This window comes from Sinocyclocheilus rhinocerous, unplaced genomic scaffold (genome assembly GCF_001515625.1).
Source record: "Sinocyclocheilus rhinocerous isolate Xijiao unplaced genomic scaffold, SAMN03320098_v1.1 scaffold1259, whole genome shotgun sequence".
Classification (NCBI taxonomy): Eukaryota; Metazoa; Chordata; class Actinopteri; order Cypriniformes; family Cyprinidae; genus Sinocyclocheilus; species Sinocyclocheilus rhinocerous.
This window is the reverse complement of record NW_015650717.1, coordinates 677,873-704,722: the sequence shown is the minus strand read 5'-3', so window position 1 is coordinate 704,722 and position 26,850 is coordinate 677,873. Positions and strand designations below refer to the sequence as shown.

General features: G+C 37.4%; 2 protein-coding genes across 3 annotated transcripts in view; one reads left to right on the top strand and one right to left on the bottom strand.

Moving 5' to 3' along the window:
- Positions 1-7,378, top strand: part of LOC107712525 (transmembrane protein 266) — an 85,445-nt gene extending 78,067 nt beyond the window's left edge. For both annotated transcript variants that reach the window (XM_016517816.1, XM_016517815.1), the window contains 3 exons: positions 2,402-2,594; positions 5,487-5,549; positions 6,413-7,378. In XM_016517816.1, the coding sequence (XP_016373302.1) occupies positions 2,402-2,594; positions 5,487-5,549; positions 6,413-7,059 (903 nt within the window). In that variant the 3' untranslated portion in view covers positions 7,060-7,378. The remainder of the gene's footprint in view (positions 1-2,401; positions 2,595-5,486; positions 5,550-6,412) is intronic.
- A 2,832-nt stretch (positions 7,379-10,210) lies between these two features.
- LOC107712526 (electron transfer flavoprotein subunit alpha, mitochondrial-like) lies at positions 10,211-25,439 on the bottom strand. The gene is made up of 12 exons (XM_016517818.1): positions 25,340-25,439; positions 24,429-24,578; positions 24,276-24,357; positions 24,034-24,116; positions 21,315-21,414; positions 20,340-20,450; positions 19,983-20,084; positions 19,188-19,256; positions 19,000-19,082; positions 14,535-14,600; positions 13,933-14,013; positions 10,211-10,862 (listed from the first exon to the last, which is right to left on the bottom strand). The coding sequence occupies exons 1-12, from the start codon at positions 25,376-25,378 to the stop codon at positions 10,827-10,829; spliced, it is 1,002 nt and encodes a 333-aa protein (XP_016373304.1). The 5' UTR covers positions 25,379-25,439; the 3' UTR covers positions 10,211-10,826.
- Positions 25,440-26,850: the final 1,411 nt, after the last annotated feature.

Sequence of the window (26,850 nt, the reverse complement as noted above, 5' to 3'; positions counted from 1 at the left end):
AGAACGAGAGTCCAAACAGCTGATAAAAACATCACAATAATCCACAAGTAATCCACACCATTCCAGTCCATCAGTTAACGTTTTGTGAAGTGAAAAGGTGTGTGTTTGTAACAAACAAATCCATCAAGACATTTTTAGTTACAAACAAGTCCTCTATCCTCAATATTGTTTCTCCAGTGAAAAAGTGAATCTTGTCTGAATCAGGAGAGAAATATGCACAGATCAAGCATCATTTACAAGCAAAAACAGTTCTAAACAAATATGTTGTGGATTCTGATGTGAGAAGACAATAGGAGATGGACATTTTCACTGGAGGATGCGATATTGTTGATTAAGGACTCATATTTTGACTGGTTTGCTGTGGTTCGAATTAGAACTGTTTTAATGAAAACAGTTGATTTTGCTTCTTACAAACATGCAGCTTTTCACTTCACAAGACTTGATTTCAAGAGTCGTCTTGAAATTATGGACTGGAATGGTGTGGATTACTTGTGGATTATTGTGATGTTTTTATCAGCTGTTTGGACTCTCATTCTGACGGCACCCATTCACTGCAGAGGATCCACTGGTGAGCAAATGATGTAATTCCACATTTCTCCAAATCTGTTCAAATGAAGAAACAAACTCATTTACATCTTGGGTCACCTGAGGGTAAATGTTCAGCCAATTTTCATTTTTGGGTGAACTGTTCTGTTATAACGTCTTTATTTATTATTTTGTCCCCTCTCCAAACGTTTTTCCATAATTCCATCATCATGTTGCACGGTGTATTTGTCCAGCAGAGGGCAGCACTCTGGCACACAATCAAATTTCACTTCAATTCATCTGCTCAGTAACACAGCGCCTGTAATCGCCTATAAATGTTTATTTATTTGTTTTTTATTGATCAGATTGTATCAGTTATTAACATTTTATTACAATTTTACCACTTTAGAGTCCCCTGAAAAGGTGATTTTAAACAATCTTTTTTTTTTTTTTGTCTGTTCAGAATGTTATGCCACTCGTATCCTCAGATTCTGCTGTGTGTGAATTGTGTCTCAACAGCACAATGCATCCTGAATATCCCCCATATTTTTAACCGCACCAAGCTCATGCTTCATTTCTGATCGGGTCTTGGCGGATGATGCAAGCTCGCGTTTCAAGCTGCAATCCAACCCAGCGTATTACATAAAACAGTCACGTGACCCGTCCAGACTGTCCTGGGCCCAGCAGACAGATAACACAGACAGGGATCAATGCACGCCACTGAAATACACAATTCACCCTCGATGTGTTTCTGTTGTTCTTCTCCTTCGGGAAGAAGACAGATAAGACTGATAGAAATGTCTTGTTGGGAGCTGATCTGAGAGCTGTCGATATCAGCGCAGCGGCCCTGAGAACAGTAGAGCTCATTGATTATGTCGAGTGTGTGGACATTGATTCAACAAATAAAGCATATTGGTTAGAGTTACAATGTTGCAAGGAGATCCATTTCAGTGTGTTTATGATATAAATTATAGATAATGATTTGTAATACTGCCAGTAATCAATATGTTTGATAAATTAAATGGCTATAACTTTAATCAAAATTATACTTAGAATAATAGCTATAATTATACTTTATAATTTAAGAGCTATAATCTTCTTAGATTGTGGGGTTTTCCGAAATGGTTACTCCTAAAATTTAGATAGCAAGGTAACAAATAAACAGTTCAATTAATCTGGAGTTTATAATCTAATTTAAACAAACAAAATAAGACATAAGAAATAAAAGATTCTACACTATTTGTAGATCACTATTCAAATAAGCTAAGTTTTGCCTTTGAATAAAATGTTAGATCTCCTTGTTTACGTTGAAATCAAGCTGATTTTAGTCATATTATTATTTTGCAATATGAATAAAATCTGTTAATTAAGACTTTCAATTTAGTGGAGTTTCTTGACTAAACATATTTTACTTTTACATTATCCCCCGGTTTCACAGACAAGGCTTAAGCCTAGTCCTAGACTAAAATGTAAATCTGAGCGGTTTCAACTGAAAGAAACTTGCACTGACTGATCTTAAAACATGTCAGTGCCTTTGTTTTGTCTTAAGCTGCACACCAGTAATGCTTTTTTCTAAGGCATGTTTATAAAAATTACTTAAATGTCCTAATTGAACTATGGCCTAATCCTGGCTTAGGCTAAACCCTGTCTATGAAACCGGGCCTACTGTATATGTACCAGCTTATAATGACAGCAAATTAAATTACTAAAATAAAAATATTCAAAAATGTACTGTTTATATATTCAGATATTATATATATATATATATATATATATATATATATATACAGCTCCCACTTTAACAGCATTGCAACTGCTGCAGAAGAAACAGTGCAGTCAGTAAATCAGTCTCGGTCTGTCTTCTTGTCTTGGGCAGTTTGAGATCAGGCAGTTGAGGGCTCACCTGGCGCAGCAGGATTTGGATCTGGCCGCTGAGCGTGAGGCCGCCATGCAGATCCACCATGTGTGGGGCAAACAGAGCAGCAGCTTCCAGGAAATAGACGGCCTGGGACCCGCTGGATGTGACAACGAGTGCCGCGCCAACACCAGAGAGCCCAGACCTCCTCCAGGTACCCAGACCTGTCCTATCTCTAACCAGCCCAGGTCTATCTATCTATCTATCTATCTATCTATCCACCATTCTGAAGGTTAAAATTAATACTTACATTCAGCAAGGATGCATTAAATTGACCAAATGTGAGCGTAAAGATGTTTACACTGTTACAAAGTATTTCTATTAGTTCTTTTGAACTTTTATTCATCAGAAATCATGAAAAGCAGTGTGGATTCCACAAAAAATATTAAGCAGCACAACTGTTTTCAACATTGATTATAAAAAATAAATGTTTCTTGAGCTGAAAATCATTATATTAGAATGATTTCTGAAGGATCATGTGACACTGGAGACTGGAGACTAATGATGCTGAAAATTCAGCTTTGACAAGAAAAAAATTACATTTTAAAACATATTCAAATAGAAAACAGTTATTTAAAATTGTAGTAATATTTTTATGTCAAAAAAAAAAACAGTTACAATATAAAGGTTTTTGCTGTATTTCTGGACAAATAAATGTATCCTTGGTGAGCAAAAGAGACTTTATTTAAAATATATTTTTAAAAATCTTACCAACCCCAAACTTTTGAACATGATATATACTGTATATATGTGTGTGTGTGTGTGTGTGAAGAGTTCAGATGCAAAAGCCTCTAAGTGGCATTAGAAATTTTCTTCTAAAATTAGCATTTTTTCAGGCTCCTGTGTTTATGTTCAGCTATTTCACTTTAATGGCAATGAAAAGAACCTATTCATTGCCATTAAAGTGAAATCACTGAACCTAATTATTATAAATATATTTTTTTTTAAATAGAACCAGTCCCACACAGTCATATATTGTAAATTGGGAATAAACATTACATTATTTTTATTTAATTATTTTAATTTTTAACTTATTTAATAAATATATAGTTAATATAAAATATAACTATTTTTACTGTATTTGTGGACAAATAAATGTATCCTTGGTGAACAGACTTTACTCAAAATATATATATTTTTTAATCTTACCAACCCCAAACTTCTGAACATATATATATATATACATACACACACACAATATTCAATTCAATGGCTACAGTTCAGTGATTCAGAGGTACCTGCTTCTCCTCCGAGCCTTAAATCAGCCCAGCCTCTGAACACAGACAACAACATCCCTTCAGTATTTACTGTGACATTACAAGCAGGACAGATCGTATGATATCCCATTATAACAGACCGCTATAATGTTCCCCACATGTCAGGTCACATTGGGATCTGTCTGGCAGCAGTACAGCTGTTACACACACAGGCTGCTCTGTGCATTGGGTCTTGTTCCTCCTGAAAGAGTATTCAACTATGGCACAAACATCTGTTCCTTTAACCTGAAAACCCCCACAATGGTCCTCATGCAAGGCACACTTCATCCCCCAGAGGATTGTGGGAAATGTGGGCACCAGGAGCCAGCCCGTGGCTTTTTCCTCTAAATGACACGTGGACAGAAATGCTGTCAAAGCGCAGGCCGACCCCTGGAGACAGAAGAGCGGAGGAGAGGAGACAGAGTGACGGTTGCCCGAGGGCTCGTATCTTAGCGGCCATATTTTATATTTGACGCCTCAAAGACATATAACCACAGGAGTTAGATGCGTTAAAGCACCGAAGACAAAGACGCAGAAAATATAAGAGCTGCTGAGTGATCTGTTTTTATAGAGCTGCTTTTTGAAGTTGAGGCCGCTACCTGTCAGAGAGAGTTCAGCGAGAGCGAGGTCTCTTTTATCTCCGCTGTGGTTCGTTTTGAGAATTGACTGCGTCGAGCCGAGTGATCACACAGAGATACTGCGTGACACGATCATGTTGAATCATCGTTCTCGAAGTCTGCTTAGTTTCAGAAACCGGATTCCTGAAATACTGGATGGGAACGCCAAAGATAACTAGTTCATAAAATGATTACGTTTTGACAGTGTAAAATTCAAAGCCAGCAGAACAGAGCTGAACGCGGTTTCGTTTAAAAAATAAATGTAACATTTTGTGACATTTTAGAACGAGAAAAAATGCCAATGAGGTTAGAAAAATACACTTTTCTATGAAAACATTTTCCTTCCCACTTAAATGTATCTTGTTTTAAGGATGTTTGGCTTTTAACCACAAGGCACAAATAATTATTTTTTCTCAGTGCAATACATTAGGATAGACTTCAGAGCTCACATATGTATTCTAGTTATCATCTTTGTGTGGCATATTACATGTCAAACCTTCACCTTAAACAATACCAACTATACAATTTTACCTAAATGCTTACAATTGCAAATTTTAGAAAGTACAATTTATTTTTTGAGAAATGTTGTTTTACTCTCTTTCCCTGGGAGAAGTAAAAACGTGTGTACTCGTCTTCATCCTCATGTGTTATTTATATTCAGCTGTGATTGTCTTCCTGGTGTTTTAGTCGGCTGCCCATCTCCTCCCGAGCCTCCGTTTGATGAATATTTCAAACAGTAAAAATGAATTTAAAAAGGCGCAGTGAGTTGGGTCTCGTCTCCAGAGATGTGCGGATGGCACTTAGAGTGCAGTCGACTCCTCGCTCTGCCAGGCAGATCATAAGACCTTCTACCCAGCCGATGACCTCCGCTGCATCTACAGCCACAGCCACGTCAGACAGCCTCTTTTTGGGTCAGGAGGCCAAGCAGCAGATAAGGGTGGCCAAAATCAGAACGTTAATGCATTGCTTACACTGTAGCACACTTCACTACATAGTGATTCATAAACGTTCTCCTGTTATAAAGCAGTGAAATGAGAAAAATGATCAGAAAACCTTTTACATTTCAAATGTATTTATTTTTAAAGGGAAAAAAATTGTGTTTCTATGTTTTTTGGTTTTGGGTCGTTAAATCGCAATGTTGTGATTGACATTCATTTGTTTTGTTTTCTTCAGAGAGTGTGGTTCAGGATGATATGAATAACTACATCAGTCAGTATTACAGTGAGCCAAGTAGCGGTAAGTTCTTTTTTTTTTTTTTTTTGCTTATTTATTTATTTAGATTGAGCTATGCTTATAATATTTGCATATTTATTGCCAAATGTATCCTTTAGATACACTGCAAACAATTGCTTACATGCATTGGATACATACATCCAAAATATTAGTTGACTGATACAAGTTTTTCATCGGCTGATGCCAATATTTAGATAGCAAGGTGGATCATGGGACATAAAATGTTGGTATGTACAGTATATGTAATATATGTGCATAGTGAAGTATGCAAGTATATAATTAAAAAAAAAATAGGCAAATGAGAAGTAAAAAAATTTAATTAAACATTTGTGCAATATTTACGTGAAATCAGTGTTATTTTAGTATGATTAAGATACTATTATAATTTTTTATTAATATTTTAAATCAGTTTTTATTTTAATATTTTCTGTTTTCATTTTCGTTTTAGTAATTTTGTTGTGTTCATAATTTTTAGTTGTTTTTTTATGTGTATATATAGCTTTATTGTTTTTTTATTTCACTTTTAGTTATCAAGTTAAACTAAATTAATATGAGAAATGTTGACTTGGCAACTAGCTGAAATACATGTTTTATTTCATTTAATTTTAAGATTATTTTTTGCTTTAAATTTAGTTTCAGTTTTAGTTATCTATAATAACCCTGCTTGAAATTCCCTCAAATATTCCATAATATACATCGACAAGGCAGTCTGAAGATTACACCCCATTGTTCAATCAAGTACGGTAATCATTTGATCTCAAAATGCCAAAAGGTCTGGCTAATGTATCAGTTGACCACTGGCACTGATGCTTAAATATTTAAGATGGCACTCATTCACTAAGTTATACTATCTGTTGTACACACAGACATCGGGGTGCCCGACCCTGGTGCACGTGTCATAACCACAGCAGCCATCGATGTCCACCTTCCTACCAACCCCAAACAGTTGCCGCCTTCCCTCGTCAGTGCTGACGGCCCAGGCAGTGGCCAGGAGCGCACGGGCAGCTCTGTAAGTGAAGCATCCAGCACGACCATGTCCCGGTCCAGCTGCAGCTTCACTGCCCGGCAGCATAGTGTCAGCAGCCACACGCTGGGCTCCACAACTGACTGCAGTTCTACCGTACGGGAGGCCTCCACCTCCGACTACAGCGGCCAACGCTACTGCCCTCCTCCGTACTGCAGCCCTTTGACCCTCGGCACACAACCGGGTGTCCACGACCCCAGCGCGGTGGTCAAAGAGCTGCTCTATTCTCTGTCTGAGGACTCCTGCCTGGCGCAAAAAGGCAGGGTGGACCCAGTCAACCTTAAATTGCCCAGTCCGGCAGGGTCAGTGAAGGCCAGTCCGGAACTGGAGCACAGGGTGAACATATACAACAAGAGAAACCAGGAAAGTCTGGGCGTATTCCAGACCAAGCCACTAATTCACCTGCAGGGGACTGAGCCATCTCTGGAGGAGAAGTACAGGCTTATGGAGCCAGCAGATACTCCACTGAGCCATATACCGGACACATAGAGCATAACGTTTGGGACGGTGACCACCAACACCAGCTGAAGCAGCCTCTCTCTTGGCCTCTCTCTATATAGCTTACTCACTGGCTGTGTCGGAAACATGAAAAATTATGCCTTCGCTGACAGTATCCCAAGGTAGGAAGACATCAAGTCATATCCGAGTCTAGTGACTAGCCAAGTAGTTTCAGAGGCAGTGTAAATGGCTCTATGCCAGCACTGCTTCTGGTGAGCCACCTTCCTGCAGAGTTCAGGTCCAAATCTGCTCCAACACACCTTCCCGTAGTTTTCAAGTAATCCAGAACATCTTGGTTGCTTGGTTCAGGTGTGTTTGATAAGGGTTGGAGCTAAATTCTATTTGAAGGCAACTCTCCAAAAGCAGGGTTAGCTACCCCTGCTTCTTTTTGCAAGATTAATAGGAGTTGCCTTGTCACAAATTCTAGGCCAGGGGTGGCCATTGTCGGTCCTGGAGAGCCACAATCCTACAGAGTTCAGCTCCAACCCTAATCAAACACACCTGAAAAAGCTAATCAAGGTCTAAGGGTTACTAGAAAGCTACAGGCAGGTGTTTTTATCAAGATTGGAGCAAAACTCTGCAGGGATGCAGGTCTCCAGGACTGACGTTGGCCACCCCTGTTCTAGGCAAAAGTCATAAAGTTGTATTCCAGCCTTAAGTTTCTGTCAGACTCTGCAGGATGGTGGCTGTAAACGAGCTGGATTGGACAACCCATTAACCAATTGTGATATTTACACCAGTGTTTCCTCAACCATGATCTTGAAAGTACAACAATAGACATTTTTTAACTCCTCCTAATCAAACACACCAACTCATCAGCTCCTTAATAGAGACAACAACACCTGAAATAGATCAGTCAGGTTAAGACATCCAAAATGTGTACTGTTGGTGTGCATCCAACGCGTCTACTAGCAGCATAACTAGTTCACTATTTGGTGTGCCCCTACTACTGAAATGCCTCCATTTGGTTGATACATTGGACATATCATTCCCGTCTATGATATCCCAACAACTGATTCAGTGGTTACTTGAAAAGTGACTGATGGATCAGTTAAAAGAAGTAATTTATAAATATTTACAAAGAAATAGGTGGGAATCGGTCAGATCTGAGGATATAGGGTTTTTGAAGCCTGTCTAAAACCTTAGGGCACGGTTCCTCTAATCCGGCCATGGAGGGACACTTCCCTCCAGAGTTTAACTCCAACTCCTTTTTTTAAAGGGTTCATGTGATGTTGCTAAAAAGAACATTATTTTGTGTATTTGGTGTAATGAAATGTGTTTATGCGGTTTAAGGTTCAAAAAACACATTATTTTCCACATACTGTACATTATTGTTTCTCCTCTATGCCCCACCTTTCTCTGGCGATCCACAGCACTAAGTTGATGTATTTCCTCAGCGACCAGCATGGATCAGCTCTAGGCATGACGAAGCAGATATCATCCTCTTTTGGAAGACTAAACAAAGTAGTTTCGCTTTCACAACGAAACACACAGCGTCTCCATGACATGGCGGCGGCAACAACAATACTACAGCGAGGATAAAAGTTACGCCTTCTTTCTTTGCTTGAACATTTGGGCGGCGTTATGCAAATCTTCCCACATAGTGACATAGACATGTGGGGGCGTGTTAGAACGAGCCGTTTTTTGGTAGGCGTGGTTGACTCTTACATTTTATAAAGAATATCTCTTTGGATTTGAGACTTTAGTCTTTGCAACTTTACAGATCTTCTTTATGCACCAAGAGCTTGTAACACTCCAAAGAGAAAGGAAAACTTGAAATCGCATCATATGACCCCTTTAAGATTTATTTTTGGTGTTTTTGCCTTTTTATTAGGATAGGACAGTATTTAAGACAGGAAGCCAAGTGGGAGAGAGAGGGGACAGGATCGGGAAAGGTATGTGTGCCGGGACTCAAACTCGGGACACCTGAAGCGCAACGGCACTATATGTCAGCGCACTGCCCACAAGGCTAAAAAATTACTAGTAGTTGAGTTTGATCAGGGTTTGAGCTAAACTCTTCAAGGCAGTAGCACTCCAGGTACAGATTTGAGGAACCTGCCTTAAGGGGTACCTTCATCCAAAAACTTTGAGTGATTGGGCAGCAGTTTCTTGTTTCGGACACAGCCAATCTGTCTTTCTCTTTCTGTGTCAAACAGCACTATGATAATCTCTCGCAGGTTTCATGTTCTCAGAAAGGGGCACAGGAAGTGACATGAGGATAATGCTCTCTGCTACCCGCCTCATGCAACGTTCCTCCTTACAGATGCACATTTCTCTTTCTCTCTCTCACTCCAACTCTGCAAGAGCACTTGAACTGTGTCACTCCTGCCAATATTGCACAACCTTCCAAGGAGTCAGGGAGAGGTACTTTGGGAGCCATCATTGGAAGATCCTTCAGGAATTTCAGTGTCTGTTGGGCGAGTGGTGTATGAAACCAGCAAAAACACACTTTTAGACGGTAGACCAATATTGGAGTGTGGCTGGAAGACTTATCACGTGTTCTCATTCAGGGTGGCGTGGGAGGGAGTTTTTAATTTGTCGATTTATTTGTACGAAATGTAACTGACACACAATGTCCAGTCCTTTTCCCCCAACGCTGCAGGGTTACATTTGATCCGTGTTCAAATGTGTCGAGCTGTGTGATTCAGCCAAATTTCTTACCTTTGCCTTTCTTACATTACTGATGCTGATGTTTGTATTCAAATTCTATGCGAGAAAAAAAGTGCTAAACTCAAGTATTTTTAAAACACGGAGAGCAAACGATAGGCGAACATATCAGGTATACAGTATTAAGAAGATTTTTATGAGAAATTATGGTTAGAATGTTGTCATAACCCTAAACCTTAACCCCCATCCCAATAGCATGAGCCTTTGAAAAGATCGTATCTGCTTTCTGACTGAGGCAAATTAATCCTGTGTTATCGACAAGGGATTTTATAAACTGATAATGGAAGAGAATGTCAAGCAAATAAAAGTTGGTCAATTCAAACTTCAAGTGTAATTTTTTTTGTGTCAGGCTTGTTGTAGTAGTAAGGATGTGTATGCTAATACAATATTATTTGTTCTGTTTTCCAGTATGCAGAATGCCAAAATATGCAGCATAATGGTCATGTGAGAATGAGTAATAAAACCAAAGCACAAGTACAAGCAGAAGTATGTTTATTGGATCACTTCAGTGAACATCCAGGGCCAGACAGCTACCTTATTAAAATACAACAAACAGCAAGTTACTTCCACAAATAGAAGACAATATGTAAAGACCACCATAAGACAGCCATCTACGACTGCTGGATAAACGAGCTCTACTCCACCGAGGTCAGTATACAGCAGGGGTGTCCAATCCTGCTTCTGGAGGGCCAACGTCCTGCATAATTTAGCTCAAACACACCAGCCTGGATGTTTCTAGTGATCCTGAAGATCCTTATTAGCTGGCTCAGGTGCGTTTAATTAGGTTTGGAGCTGAACTCAGCAGGACAGTGGGTATCCAGGCGCAGACTTGGACAACCCTGAATTAGCCAAAGACTGCAACAACAATTATGTTACCCAACTTTGAAAAACAGAAAACCTCCAGCCATTGTGTCACTTAATTCTTTTATTAAAAGAAGTGGTTTAATGTTTACATTAGCTATTGTAAGTACACAGTGTTCTGGAGAAAAATCACATTCAGGAAGTGAACATCAGTGGAGCGTTGACTCTGAGCTTCTTAAGGCAGGATCCAAGTGAAGTTCTCCAGGTGAGTACCAGCTTCCTGAGGAGTATCACTTTTTCAAGGCTTCGGTCAACTCGGGTACAACCTAGAAATGGATACATTGATACATAAACTGGCCCAACTCTTTCAACACCCTGGCCCTGTTTACACCTGGTATTAAGATGCGTTTTTGATCCAATGCCAAGTGGACAAAGCTACATACAGGTGTAAACAGGATCTGAAACTTTTTGAGCGAGTCCACTTTTGACCACATCCAGAGGTCTATGGGCCTGTTTACACCTGGTCACTTCATGCGTTTTCTCTGATTGGATAGCTATCTGATTTGTTAAAACGGTTTCATTTAAACTTGGCAACATAAATGTGTCTCCGCTAAACGGATATAATCCCGATCTTCAATTCTCACGTTTTATGCAAATGTAACAAATTTAATTTGAATTCACGTCAACGAAAGCAACAGATATGCACTGCATTTTATTCATCCTCAGCTAATTTCAAAATCAAAGTCCGCAACCGGAGAGAACGTGTCATCAGCACTGGAAAGAAATGTTAGGCTTACTACGTTTAATGAAGATGATTGCATGTTGAATGTCTGCGACTTACTTTCAGTTTCATTTGCGGCAGTTTGCGCATCGGTTTGCTGAAGAGATACTCAGATACTCATCCACGGCGATGCGTGTCGCATTAGCGTTGTCATATATGTCTATAACATGTTGTTTGGCCTACAACTAGCTCTTACACGTTTATCATTTTAACATTTAGCGAAGAGTAAAATTTACAAGTGTAGTTTCATCAACCAGATGCATTTACACTTCTCCAGTTTCATCTGGAATGAGTCCCAGACCACCTTTAGTAGTTTGAGTGATCGGATTTAAATCCATTTTGAAAGCATTTCGGAGGGCATTTACACCTGGTCTTTTCACGATCAACAGCATTCCTATTAAAGAAAATGCATGAAGTGACCAGGTGTAAACAGGCCCTAAAACGCATTCGACTGGATTACTTGTGCAAATGCGTTCAAACATCCACTAAAGACCGTCTCCTCTCTGCCTGCTGACTGAATTCTTAAACACGACGGGACACGTCGTTGAAGCATGTAAGCCAGCTTTGCCATCTGAAATCGTAGGTTCACTTTTAAGGCGAAAAATGTAAAAAGCACAATATTCTCTTAGCAGTCCTGATTCTAACCAAGCCATAGTGTTTGGCGTAGTCTTGGGCCTATCAGAACATAAACGAAAGCTGCTGCTCGGCTCCACTTTCTGTTGTCTCATTTTGTATTCCCATATAAATTGTGCAAGCTTATTTCATAATATTAGATTGAAAGATCAAAGAAAACCCATATATATATACCCACCCATATATATATAATATTTTGACCACTAAACTGTAGGAAATGTCTCTGGTTTCTATTTCAGAAATCTAGCCATCTTCATTTTACATCTCTATTCTGACATATTTTATGAAACAGTTTATAATAAATGACAGGACTTCATCCATTAGGAAATTATTTAAGTGCAAAAACTGACACTGGCTATTTGATGTATGAATGCAAACAGAGAGATTTCTCTTTGTATTATAGGCCTTCTTGGGTCAAACCAGTTTAAGTTGGTCAATCTGGTTTAGCAGCTGATTTGTTGCTGGTCCATAGTGGTCTGCCAGATAGTTTAGCTAATCAACCCGGCCTAGTGACCATCTTAAACCAGCTGTAAGCAACTGGATCCATGATGCATCCTTCCGTCTGACAGACTGTATGTATATTTCCATTCATTTCCATTCACAATTTCTTGCCCGCCGTGTGTCAGAACACCCTAAAGTATTTAACCATGTTCATCAATTACACTCTGATCCAATTCGGTGCTAAGTGATGTCATTAACATGGCCTCTGATTGGCTGGGGAAAGAGCTCAGAGCCCTCATTCAGGTGTATAATGAGAGCGTGCACGTTTTTATAAGCTATTCATATGCTAATACGGAAATAATGGAATATTTCCAGAGCAGCTTCATGATAATTACGGCTGTTTGTCAGGCACAGACGGGAGAAACACAACGTGTTGCTGTTGAACGTGGGGCGAAGGCTTGAACAGAAATGGATGGAGTTATTATTAGTCTCTGGATTTCACATGCAAATAGCATCCAGCCAAACTCCGGCCCTAGTAACAGTTTCCATTTATCTGTGATTCACTGTGAAAGCAAAGCCTATAGAAAAACTTTAAACCACACCACCAAAACCATATAGTTTTATATGCTGATGGTACCATAAAAGGTAAAACTGTTATAAATAAATATTTAGAAATAATTAATAATACTTAATAGTGTTTTTAAGTATTGGTATATTTAGTATTTAGTGGTATTATATATATACTGTGTATATATATATATATATATATATAAGTAATCCTTTTATGTTAAATACTTGCATTTAATCAATTCATTTAAATAAATTAACTAAATATTACATAGGCTGTTAACAAGACATTTCATGTAACTAAACAAAATTTTAAAACATCAGATGTTACAATAACAAATAATAGAAAACAATCGTAATAAAACTATATAAACTATTATTACAAATGATTATAGGCTGATCAAAAATAAAAAACTAGGTATATTAATTCTATTTATAACAACGCCTATTTAATAAAATTAAAATTGCATGAAAAATTTAATTCTAAAACATCAGATGTTACAATAAGAAATATATTTTAAAAAACAATTATAATAAAATTATATAAACTTTCATTCTAAATGATTATAGGCTGATCGATAATAATTCTACAACAAAATTATTTGAACACTAGGATTTTCACCAGCTAAAAAAAATTGTTTTATTTTAGTTATTTCTACCTTTTTCTGTAGTGTATCAGTAGGAAATATCAGTTTACATTTCCAAACAATCATTTTGCCATTAATGAATTTTTTAGCTGGTGAAAATACTAGTGTTCTAATAATTTTGGCCACCACTGTGTATATATTATATACATATACATATACACACATATACACACACACACACATACATACATGCATATAATAAATTATATATATAATTTATTTATTTATCTATATCTATCTATGTTGGATTTAATTCAAACCTGCATTTCCTACATGAGCACCACAACTCGCTAATTGCTTGGTCACAGCTACAACTAGGAATCTTACCTTAAACAGATCTGCCACTAGGCCATAGTCAGCCACCTGAAAAATGGGGGCTTCTGGGTCCTTGTTGATGGCCACGATGGTCTGTAAAACAATTAAATAAATTATTTAGCATGGTGGGCTGTACTGAATAGAAAGCCTCTATGAGTCGAGCGCTGATGGACTACAGTCTCCATAATTCCCAAAAGTCAATTCCCAGAACAAGTGCAGTAGTAACAAAAAATGCTAACACATTATTCTTGTAAACATCTCATCAACATGAGGATGATGCTCCTATATGCAACATATGGAGGAAGATGGTTGTGATGGGCTCTGACAGATAAAGCAGTGCTACCAGAAACTCTATTCCAGAGATGTGGAATGGAAAATGCAGATGAATTATGGATGTAGGTAAAAGGCTCCTCCAGATCGCTTTTAAAACACTCTATTCCAATACAGCGTCACACTTAAGAGTGAGTTAACTTGGCATATTCTGGAAACTCTTGGAGACACCGCTGGTCATGGGTGGGGTTTCCTCTGATTGCAGATATTATCACAAAAAATGATATCTTCTTAGTGTACTACAGTGTGTGGGTGTGTATTTTGACATGTATTACTAACTGTACCTTGCTATCCTTCATTCCAGCTAGATGTTGGATCGCTCCAGAGATGCCAACCGCAATGTACAGCTCCTGTGTAGTAATCAAAAAAGTATTTAAATGATTTTAAAAGGGAAATATCATACAAATCAGCAATCTATTGCTCTTTTGAAATAATGTCACATTTATGAAAGCCCATATTTGCATTTCACTGCCTATTCAGTACTCTGCATGTGAAAACTACTGGCAGTAGTAGATTAACCATGTTTTTCCCATTAAAATAGAGTAATATTATTTGATCTATCTATATATAAATTCTGGCCAATAATTGTGTATTATATTCATTTAAATCAAATGATATTACTTTCTAAACATTTAAAGGGGTCATATGATGCTGCTAAAAAGAACAGTATTTGGTGTATTTGGTGTAATGAAATGTGTTTATGAGCACAATATTCTCTTAGCAGTCCTGATTCTAACCAAGCCATAGTGTTTGGCGTAGTCTTGGGCCTATCAGAACATAAACGAAAGCTGCTGCTCGGCTCCACTTTCTGTTGTCTCATTTTGTATTCCCATATAAATTGTGCAAGCTTATTTCATAATATTAGATTGAAAGATCAAAGAAAACCCATATATATATACCCACCCATATATATATATATACCCGCCCATAGACCCTCCCTTCAAAGAAATCAGGACAGAAGTGGTCAAAAGTGGACAAACACCAGGTGTAAATGGGAATGTGTGTCTCCCTCATCTACTTGTGATCCGATTGACCAAAACCAAGTGCAAACAGGGTCCCTTAAAGCAGAACCCATTTATATCCGTCAAACTTTTCTCCACTGTTTAAGCACCCTAGGCACAATGGTTGTCATTTGAGAACATCCTGAACTTTTCCTATAAGTCGAGTTTCTCATCCAAAACTGAGGTGCTCCCGTATTCCAGAGCGCCCTGAAAAACTATATCATCACCCCAATATGTCCCCGGCTCACTTTTCAATCTAAGGAAGGAGGAGAAAGCCCATACATTTTAATCAGTTATCTGAGGAGTGATCATGTGTAAGCTGATCTGAGAGCCGCCCCTGCTCGCCAGCACTGCCCATCGTCAGCAATCACTTTTACACAGTTTACCTGCACACCTGTGTCTAGCACGCACCGCCTGAATAAAAGATGACCGACAGGGCAAATAAACAATGCTAGCGTTACACAAGGTAAACAGCAACAACGGATGGACGTGTTTTGTGTGTGTGTGTGTGTGTGTGGCAGCCCTCTGGCACCGTGAGCGCGTGTGCCACCTTGAACTATGGTGCGCAGCCGGGCGTATAAAGCTCTGGTGAGAGGAGGCAGAAAATAAAGGTGAAAAACTACACCCGCACACTTGTGCCGACTATCAATTACTTTTCTGCTCCGAAAGAAGGAGAAGTTGTGTATAAGGCTTCTGGTTGGAGCCACGAGTCGCCACTGATTAATTCAGCAACTCAATAATTCAGAAGTTGCACACTCTCCATTAGGTGGAATAATGCTCCCTGCAAAATTTAAAAGGGAAATATGGGACAGCTTTTTTTGAGTCGCTCTGGTTTTGGTTGTAGATGGGGTTTGGCTGAAGAAATTAATACCGGGTCATTTGACATTTACAACGCTATTAATAATACACTTGAACGGTACTGCTGATTGTCTGAGGCACTGGATTAAAATGTCTCTGATGACCTGACGAGGATCTTTTGTGCAAATGAGATCTGTGTTCTAGAGGAAGAAGATTGTATATTTCTTGTTACGTTTACTTTAGCCTTAATTAGAGCTTCAAAAGGCTTTCATCCCTGTCCTGAGGAATTGGGCCCATTTTTATTTTTTGACACTTTTATTGATAAAATAAGAAGTTCAGGTAGGGATGGTGTCACATCAGTGTCCAAAAAAATTAAATAAAAAAATAAACATTTGTTTTAACATAAAAAAAATAAAAAATTTAACTTTTATAAAGAATATCTCTTTGGGTTTGAGACTAGTCTTTGCAATTTTAGGGATCTTATCTATTCACTAACAGCTTGTAACACTCCAAAGAGAAAGGAAAACTTGAAATCGCATCATATGACCCCTTTAAATTTAACATTAATAACAGATAAACCGTAAAGCAAATCAAATTATTTCTCTCATTTACCTAACAAACAAATTAAAACATATTATTCTCTCTTCACGTGCAAAAGTAGCCAATTATGAATTACTTGTGACAGGAAGCTCATTTAATATGCTTTCAGAATCATGTTATGCACAAGCCTGATTGGCTGACGCCCCTGGCAACAATATGGTGTGCCATGTTTCAATTAGCAGCACTTAAAATGAACTGCAACAAGCCTGGTGCTTAAAATTAAATCATGAGCTAGACTCCTGCTTGCATATTAGACAGAAATGTGACTGAAAACCCTCAACAAGCGACAATTTAGCAACATCACAGGTTGCTATTGATACAATAACGAAGGACGTTTAAAGCTGTAAATCTGAGCTAAACCGGGCAGGATCTCGGCGTTTGCACGGAAGCACTCTGCTGACCTCCCGTCCCGGAGTACAGGCCACAACATCCTCGCAATTACTCAAAAGAGGAGCACTTGGGGGATGTGGCAGGGAGCTCCCCCTCGCCTCCACCCTTGTCCCGAGGGAGTGGTACATCAGTGGCTCTCAGCTTAATGCACTGCTCCATTAATATTTCAGTGCAGTTTAATGTGGCTGCGGCTCTCTCCCGGGGGCCACCGCTTCAATTTGCGAACACGCAGCTGGCCGGAGCACTAAAAGCCAGTGGGAGAGGAAGGAGGGCAGGGCTGGTGTTTCAGACGGCCTGAAGTGATGGAGACCTGCAAATATCTCAAGATCTACAGGATGGAGGAGGTTGTAGTGGGTGGTGGATAAAAGTTTGCTGAAGATTTCTTGTAGTCATCAGATAACTGTTGCCAAGCGTCTAAAAGCCAATACGATCTTTGACATCCTCCACCTCGCCATTTACTTCATAACAAATTAAAATTTTCCCATCAAAATGTAACATCTCCATCTCTAAAACACTTTTTCCGCTGAGGTAACAAAGGCTGAAAAATAGTAGTAAACCAAAAATATCTGTCTAACATCTCGTTTCAATCAAATCAACTCCTGCACTAATGTATTTTTTGCTGAATGTTTCAATACACAAGAAGCAGAAAAATCTGTGAGATTATGAAAGTTGGCACTTTACATGAATAGGGCACAAAAGGGGCCTGAATGCCTGGAAACCTTCCTACCATACAGCTTTGTTTGATTTTTTCAATAAATTATCTGTGAAAGATGGTTTTTAATCTTCAGTTGAATGGCATCCTAAATATTACAAACTAAACTCAATATTACAAGAGCAAACTAAAAACTAAAATAAAATAGTTTATATAAATATTTTGTTAATATTTTTAAATCATTTTTTTTTGCTTTCATTTTTATTTTACTTCAAGTTTTAATAATTGTTTGTCCATATCATTTTTATTCATTTTATTTTGGTTGTAGCTTTAGTTATTTTAGTACATGAAGTTAAACTAAATGAAAAAGAGATATTTTGTCTTGGAAACATTTAATTTATTTAGTTATTATTTAGTAACAATTTTATTATAACATTTATTTTATTTCGAGTAACAATTTTATTTTATATATATATATATAGTTTACTATAATAACCCTGGTAGGGACTAGCTAGTTTGGGACCAGATGTTGTTCTATAGTATATATACTTATATATAATTATAATTATACTACAGTCAAAGCTACTCCACGTCAAACTTAAATAGTTGTATTTGCAACATCATGGTGCACATCTTTAAATGTGCATTTTACACAAAAATTCTGCAAAAAAACTCAATCATGTACATCCAGTCATCAAAACAACACCCTGAGGGCTAAAAGATTATGATTAACCACAAAAGGCACATTCAATCGACCCAAAACAACACTCATCCATCTTGACTCGAGTTCATTTCACTGGACTCTTCGCCAGCAGAACTCATTCGGGACTTGTTCAGGGTGAATACTAATGCACAACGGTCACGTTGCGCTTGACAAGCTTGTCAAAACATTTAGAGAATTGGGTTTGGGGCTGATTTGCCCGGTTTGAGCTCAGGGTGGACCTGTGCGGTGCACGGCTCCACTAATGGCTCTGGTAAATCATTTAGAAGCCGGAATGTGCCATTAACTACCTCAGAGCGCCGCTAATGTGTGGATAATGACAGCTGGGAGGTCCCACTCACAGCGGATAATGGAAAATTAACCTTTTTAAAGGGCAACACGGATCCATTTTTCTGGACTCAAACAGAAACAACAATTAGATGTTGTTGTATTCAAAGTCGAGATGGTTTATCAAGCCTAAAAACCTGGTGGTTTTATAACTTTGAGAGATTTTTTTTTTTAAATCTCTGTAGAGGCAATTAGTGCATATGATGGACTGCAGGACACACCGAGATATCAGACAACTGGTTTTTGACGGAGGTACTTACAGGAGCCACAATCTTTCCAGTCTGTCCAACCTGCATGTCGTTGGGAACATAGCCAGCATCAACTGCGGCTCTGGAGGCACCGACTACAAGAACATTTTGGTGGTTTAATTTTAAATTCATATAGCTTGATTAAAAACTAACACTAAAGACTGAACCTAGAGCAAAAATCTACAAAACAAACAGCGTACCGGCTGCGTTCAGTTTGTCGGCGAGGTCGTAGAGCAGTTTGAAGTTCTCGCCGCTCTTCAAGCCCCTCCCTGTTATGACAGAAAGACGGCAGATGGGCATAAAATATGAAATTACTGACAAGGTTATGACTCCAGTAGGATCGATACCGTCTCGGTTTACTATTGATTTTCTGAGCAAAGAAAAAAAATGCCTGGAAATTTCTAGGGAAGACCCAACATCATGACCTACGGCTCAAACAAACAATGAACGTAAACACAAAGATGATGTAGTCCCTGTGGAAAGCGGTTTCAGTTTATTGTAATTTATTGATGTTATTTTTCTTTGATTAAGCAATAAAATATGAGAGTTTGTGCTTCATTGCTTTTATAAATCAATAAAGTTCTGTTTATAATAAAATATTAAAATACAATAAAGTACATAGAAATGTCAAACTACATGATATCTATATTTTAAATCATTTTATTTATTTAGTCATACCAGCCTCAAAAGCTATACGTGGCAAAAAGACAGTAATAAAACAATATACAATAAGCAATTCTTACATCATAATAACAGTTATTATAACAGTGAATGTAGTAGTAATAGGGGTGTCGAAATTAATCGTGCAATATATATATATATTGTTGCATAACATGTTATGTTATTATAGCATGTTTTTCAATGTAGCTGAAACACTGTACTTTTCTTCAGCATTTGGGAGTTAACTATGCATTCTATAACATGCATTAGTTAATATTCGGACACTTTCCTGTAATATCCAATGGATGATTGTGGTTCTAGTGCGAGGTTCTTACCTCCAGACACCACGACTTTAGCACTGGTGAGTTCTGGACGGTCACTCTTGGATAGAGTTTGTTCCAGCCACTCAGAGACTCCAACAGGGGCAGACGGAGAGACTGCAAACGCAACAACATCTCGTGAGGAGACGTCCAAATAAACAGGCCGAGTTGTTCCGAAATGCCCTTTACGATCCCTTTAAAGCCAACGTTTAAACAAACTAGCCCATCAAAACCTTGCAACGGAGTGGAAGATTATATACAAGACTAAATACTATAAACCTTTGTGTGTGGTATCAAAGTCAGCGTGACCTTAAAGCAAAACATGAACAAACAGCAGTGTGTTTAACTTTATCAAACGAAACGACTCGGTACCTTCCTCTGAAGATGCGCCGCCTCCATCCACGGCCGCAGGTTCAAAGGAAGTGCCTCTAACGGTGAACACCTTGACGCTTTCATTGCACTTGACTGTGCTGAGGGCATTTCCTGTGAACGAAAAAACGTAAAATAGGTGTTAGAAATGACAAGAAATATTGTTAATAATAGCAAAATATATAGTATAATACAATATACTAAAATTAAATATATAAAATTAAAAATTCAATTCAATTAAAAAATAAAACAAGATATTTAAGATCAACTTTTAATATTTACTGGTGGACTCAATATAAAAAAAGCTTGATTATTTTTTGTTAAAAGGAGCTTAGATTCTCACTTTATAATAGCTTGTATTAAGGTCATTAATGCACATTACTACACTGCACAATGAAAAACATATCATCATAAAATGTCCATTCAAATACTTTTAAGATCATTTAAGAAACTGTATTATAAATCATATGCACAGAACCTTCGGGGATCCCCTGGTTGGAAACCTTGAGCATAAATGATCACCACAAGTGGCAAACCACCACTTTTCATTTGATGTTTCGCATGAAAAACGTTTATATCGGATTTAAAATAACATTTAAATAAAAAAAAATCTCGTAAATAATATTTTTTTTTTACACAAGTGCTTTGTGCTAGCCGAAGATAAAGTGGATGGAGTAATTAGGAAGTATTTATGGCAGTAGATTTTATGGATGAGAAACGATGAACAGAAAAATAATGCATGCAAAGTGGGACACAAAAAGGCTCCAGGGTCCCCCTTAGATTTAAAAATGAAAATATACGATTTGTTTCAAGTCAGCGTGAGTTATCGCGTGTCTCTGTGCACAATGGCCAGACTCCTAAATCACAACCTGTGTGCTGAACAACGAGAAGGATATGGAACGAATTAGGAAGGTTATTTGAAAGCAAACAGGTTTAAAGCAAGCGTTTCATTGAGAAGTGCTACTTGCGCATGTTTACCGGCGTAAATGGTCCTCACAAAGGTGTCTGGAGATTTGATCTCAATGATATCTGAAATGGGAGCCACATCCAACTTGGCAGCCACTCTTGGAAGGAGATTCTACAAATAAAGACGCACACACACAACCTTATTAAAAGACAGACGGATGTATCTGAAGCTCGTGGATAAGTTCGAGCCACTGAAACATGTCCATTCTTATCTGCAGATGTGGTCAAATTTGATTAGTTTGGAAATAGCATTATTTCGGCAGGCATTGATCAAAAGCCAGTTTCACCGCATGTCTGAAAACTTTGGCCATCCTGCATCGCAGACGGAATAAATATCGTTGAGTCTGAAAAAGAGCTCTAAGTTATGTCTGGAGGTGAAAAATATTGCATAGTGGTAATTCAAGTGTTTTATATAGTGACATAATGAAACCAAATCCACCACTTAAGAATCCATCAAATAAAATATGTTTAGCCAGTGAGGAAATTGAGACTAATACATCTCTTTGGTCTGGGGTTAGGCTACATAAGATACTGTTTAATGTATTACAATTCAATTTAAATACCATTAGATCTGCTGCCTGACAGTTTGGCTGTGGAATGACAAATAACCGTGCATATAATAGAGCCGCACTTACTGAGGACGGACTTCTCCCACTATTCCAAAAGTAAGAAGCCTGATAGGGGCTCGGAAGTATGAGAGTTTCTAATCCATTTGCCATTTGCGCTTTTCGCTTTGGGGAAATAATCAAATAACTTCTGAATGAGAACAACTACAAAATCCTGCATTAGGCAAAGCAGAGCTACACTAATCATTGATGCAAACACGTGGAAAATAAAAAAAGGATCAAGGAAAAATGTATGTAAATTTGACACGACCACAAAAAAAGAGACTCTCAGCAAATAATTTAAAAAAAAGAGCAAAGCAAAAAAAAAAAAAAACTGTTTTGCATTTTGATCTTAATGTTAGTAGGCAAAAAAAAAAAGCAAGGCAAAAATATATATATATATATTTTTTTTAGTTAGATTTTAGTTTTTTTTTTTGTTTGTTTTAATCTATTTAGTTATCTGGTAAAAATTCACCACCAAATAAAAAAAATACCAACAAGGCAAATAAGTATGTCAAAAAATGATCAAGGCAAAATATGAGTCAATTTTGTTCAATGGGATAAAAGTTTGTCATCAAATTGAAAAAAAAAAAGCAAAAATATGCTAAATATGTCAAAGAAAAAAAACATTAAGGCAAAGTATGTCAAATTTTTCCATTTGTCCAAAGAAACAAAACCCAACAAGGTAAAAAAAAAATGTTTGTTGTTCAATCTGATAAAACTTCAGGATCAAAAATGATCAAGGCCAAAAAAGTGACATTTTTACAACTGTACAAAGTTCTTAATAAAAACAAAAGCTTGTCAAATTTATCAAATAAAAAAGAAAAAAAAACTGATTAATTATGGTCAATCTGATAAAAGCTTGTCATCATATAAAAAAAACATCAAGGCAAAAATGTCAATTTTGTTAAAAGTGATAAAAGTTTGTCATAAAAAAATCTAAATATAAGTCATAACACTTGATAAATGTTTGACATTAAATTAAAAGGAAAATAAATCCAAAAAGAATAATCGAGTTTGTTCAATCTGATAAAAGTTTGTCAATCAAATAAAAAAGTGACCACATTGCTGTTTTTACCATGGTGTGCAAAAGACACAGGATCTGTCCCAGGACAACAAAACAAGCAAAAACAAGCAAAAACAAAAATACAATAGAAGATTTCTTTTTAAATAACATACGATAAAAGAAATCTAAAATCTTTTCTGGTAAAATCTTGCTCAATAATAAAGACAACAATATGCAGTGATTCCCCTAGGTTTACGGCATAATATTGTTAACAGAATTAACAATATTATGTTTTATTGTTAATTCTGTTTTAGCATGTCTAATTATTTAAAAGCATAAAAACAAGTTTCATTTATTTCTTACAATAGCCTTATGATTTTTGCTCAGAAATTCTGTGTTGTGCATTTACATTTTTAAGGCATAAAACATTCATTTAATCAATCTTTTAAGTAATGAAAATTAAACAAATTTTATTTTTTGGAAAATAAAGGTAATTTAATATTACAATTAAAACACTGAAGAAATATTGTATGATTATTCCTTAAAAATAAGGTTTTAATAATTTTAGTAGTAGTAGTAGCAGCCTGTTACGTACATTCTAATGAACAACAGTAATATATTTCTGCCGCAATGCCCTCAAGTTAAACCGAACTTTTATTTTGACGGGTTGCCGTGAATACCTTTACATTTCTGTGCGTGTATGATATGATGATAGTTTTACTCAAATGAAACGGTCAAATGCTCATGAAGTGACTCTCAGAGCAGTTCTGGAGATGCTGTTCAAGTATTTATGTCCTCATTTAGTGAGGCAGCAGATGCTAAAATCACCGCAAGCGTCAAGCGCCTTCAGTACCAGTGGTAAACAAAACCGCACATCTGCGCTATTCATTAACACAGAGACACGCAGAATTCATATTTAAATAGTCGTTTTGCGGCTTAATATTTACAAATACTAGTGGGAGTGCGCTCACTTGTGTGTGTGTGATCTGGCGCTATAGAGAAAATAAAATTAAATAAAATTAACTTGACCTTCAGGGGTGCCGTTGGGGGGGCGGGCCGCCCCCCTAATATAATGGCAGGGCAAACACTGAAAATGTCACCCTTTCAGGCTTGGGTTTACCTTTCCGAAAGCAGATGCTCCCGCACAGATGTGTGTGAAGCTGAACTGTTTCTGGGTTGCCAAGATGAGAGGCGTCAGCTCCTCTGTGAAAGAAAGTCTTTCATTTAAATCACTCAATACCTCCTTCCCTCACCTGTCAGACGCTTTATGCAAAGTTACTTCTGTAAATCTTCCATAAAGAACAGTACAACAATCAAATACTTTCCACATTTATAAACAAAACCAAATTAAGTTGGGTTTACCTGGCAATAAACCTTTGTAGGCTTCATGCTGGGCTACCAGAACTTTCTTCACCCCTTGAACATTGGACAACTGCTCCGCAACCTGTCCAGAAACCCATAATCATACCCTTGAAATCACTCTTTTAAACTTCAATGTGCATGAACAGATAATACCTTTGCACAGTTTGTTCCAGCAACCAAACAGGACACATCACTGCCGAGTTTCGTAGCAGCAGTGATGGCGTTCAGGGTGATGGGGGTCAGCGTCTCATTATTGTGCTCGGCAACTACCAGAGTACTCTGAAACCTCTGAATCAGACCAGTCTGGAAAGAAAAAACAGGTTTGGTTAACTACCGAATCTGATACAGTAAGATATAAATATCTGGCAGGGACTTTCACCCAAATAACTGATATAAGGGAGACTATTTAATGCAGTGCAGACAGACATTGTTCTGTAGCCCACAGAGGTCATCAGAAATCTGAGACATAACAGAGATCTGATACTACTTTGGGGTCTGACAATGTAGGTCACATTTTAAATGCATTGTAGGTCAAACAGTTACTTAAGGACAGTGAAGAGGTTTCATAATGCACTGTTTACATATTGCATAACCCTGACAGATAGTTGTTAGCCAGCTCTGTTTATTAACTAATCATATACCTGTGCCTAAAAGTGTTATGAACAATATGTCATGTTCATTCAATATTGAAATATTGTTCAAAAGGTCAATATTTCCGTTCAGAACTATAAAAAGCTATGAGAATATATGATTCTTAACGTTTAGACGCCTAGCTAGCATACTATATAACCATTAAAAATAGGTTAGCAAGGTAACCAAACATTTGACATTGCGCTTTAATGATCACACTTCAAAAACAACACAATAAAACAAGATTCTATGGAAAGGAACAGCAGTTTAGTAACATATTGCACAACATCTGCAGAACTGAATGAGCGAGTTAGCCAGCATGCTAAGCTATTCGTTCAAGTATATTTCTGTCTAGAAAGGGTAGAGAGAACGAGTGACAACTTTAAAAGAAAGTGCGCAGTGGTTAATGCATCGTTTCGACGGATTTGTCTTACCAACTGCCTGAGATGTGTCTCGTTTATTGCTTTGAGCATGATTGCAGCAGCACACTGTCAAAAACCACACTAGTAACAGGGGATAGAGGTCGAGTTGAGTTCTCGCGAGATCATAAAAGACACGCCCCCTCTTATGTATGTATAAGTCATTTTGTAACGGCTCAAATGTGGTTTTCTTGGTGGTAATGTTCCTCAGGATATGTGCGTATAGTCAAAAATATATGTTTAAGGAAACGAATAAGCAATAAAATGTTAGCAGAATTCGAATTAACTAATATAACTGTCTAATAGCAGAGTGGGCGGAGACTGGTTGGATATTTAATTAGGGGGTGTGGTTTAATCGCTTTGATAATCTGTGGAGCTTCTAGTTCAAGAAGAGCTGGCTTTTACACGGAGACTGTAAACGTAACAGGGTCCACTGGATCCATGGTTACATTTTTATGACTTTATTTATTATTTTATATTATAGGCAGTGGCTAATCCTCAGAAACAGCAGCACCACCCGCTTATTTTCTGTATTAAGCAAAATAGCCTAATGCATTTTGGAATGAATATGAGCTTTTTTCAGTGCTTTTCGGGGTATGATTTTTATTAACGTCCTTTTTGTTTGTTTTATTTACTACTTTTAGCCTATGTAATTTATTGATTTGATAGACTGATTAGATGTTGCTTTGCATTCACGTGCAAAATAAAGTCATTAAAAAGAAAAACAAAAGTTGAAGACAAAAGGGAAACATGATTAGGCTATTGTTTATTTATGACTTTTTTGCATGTAGTTATTAAAATAAGCATTTAACGTTCGAGATAAGCTGTTCGATAAAACCATAGAATAAAAAAAATTATACAGGCTAAAATCATAAATGTGTTATACACGCTTTTTAAAAAAATAGCTTGCTATTTCTGACCATTTTTAGGGCTATTAACTCATTCTATGTACAAATAGCCGACACGACTAAATGTTTCAACTACGATTAAAGCAAATTAAAACGCTAATATTGTGTTCTGTACATGCAATCTCACAGACGTCTCTTTTCGACCCCCTCATGGAGACATCATGGTTACTTAGTACAGCCTAAATTAAATGCATCCTATTTCTTTGCTAGGTTAGAGGTCAAAGTCAAAGGTGAGGTTCGACACGCGGTCACTTAGTGAGAGTCAGTGGATTCGCAACAACACGACTTTCAACATGATTGTCCGATTCATTTTCAGGCTACAATAAACGAAATTATTCATTATGGTCGCTTTTAAAATACTGGCGTAGCCTACTTTAATCCACATTAAACATGCTGGAGAAGAAGTGTTTATCTATATTGAAGTAGGCTAGCCTATACAAATTTGACAAAGGGACAGAGTAAAAAGATTTAAGTTTAAGAGAGAAGCACGAATTATTCGCAATAACTGCAGAGTTTAATTCAAGGTGCCTATCGTTATTATTACCGGTTATAAGCAAATGTGTGCTCTGAATCACTTCTGACATTTTCAATAGAAGCAGAAACGATTAAATATAGGCG

What these genes read in the sequence shown, in the direction of transcription:
- LOC107712526 (XM_016517818.1), bottom strand. Translation starts at nt 25,378, where the DNA reads ATGCTCAAAGCAATAAACGAGACACATCTCAGGCAGTTG. An exon ending in CTACAAAGGTTTATTGCCAG is followed by an intron (nt 24,117 to 24,275) that starts GTAAACCCAACT and finishes TTTCTTTCACAG; the next exon opens with AGGAGCTGACGCCTCTCATC. An exon ending in CTGGAATGAAGGATAGCAAG is followed by an intron (nt 14,014 to 14,534) that starts GTACAGTTAGTA and finishes ATTGTTTTACAG; the next exon opens with ACCATCGTGGCCATCAACAA.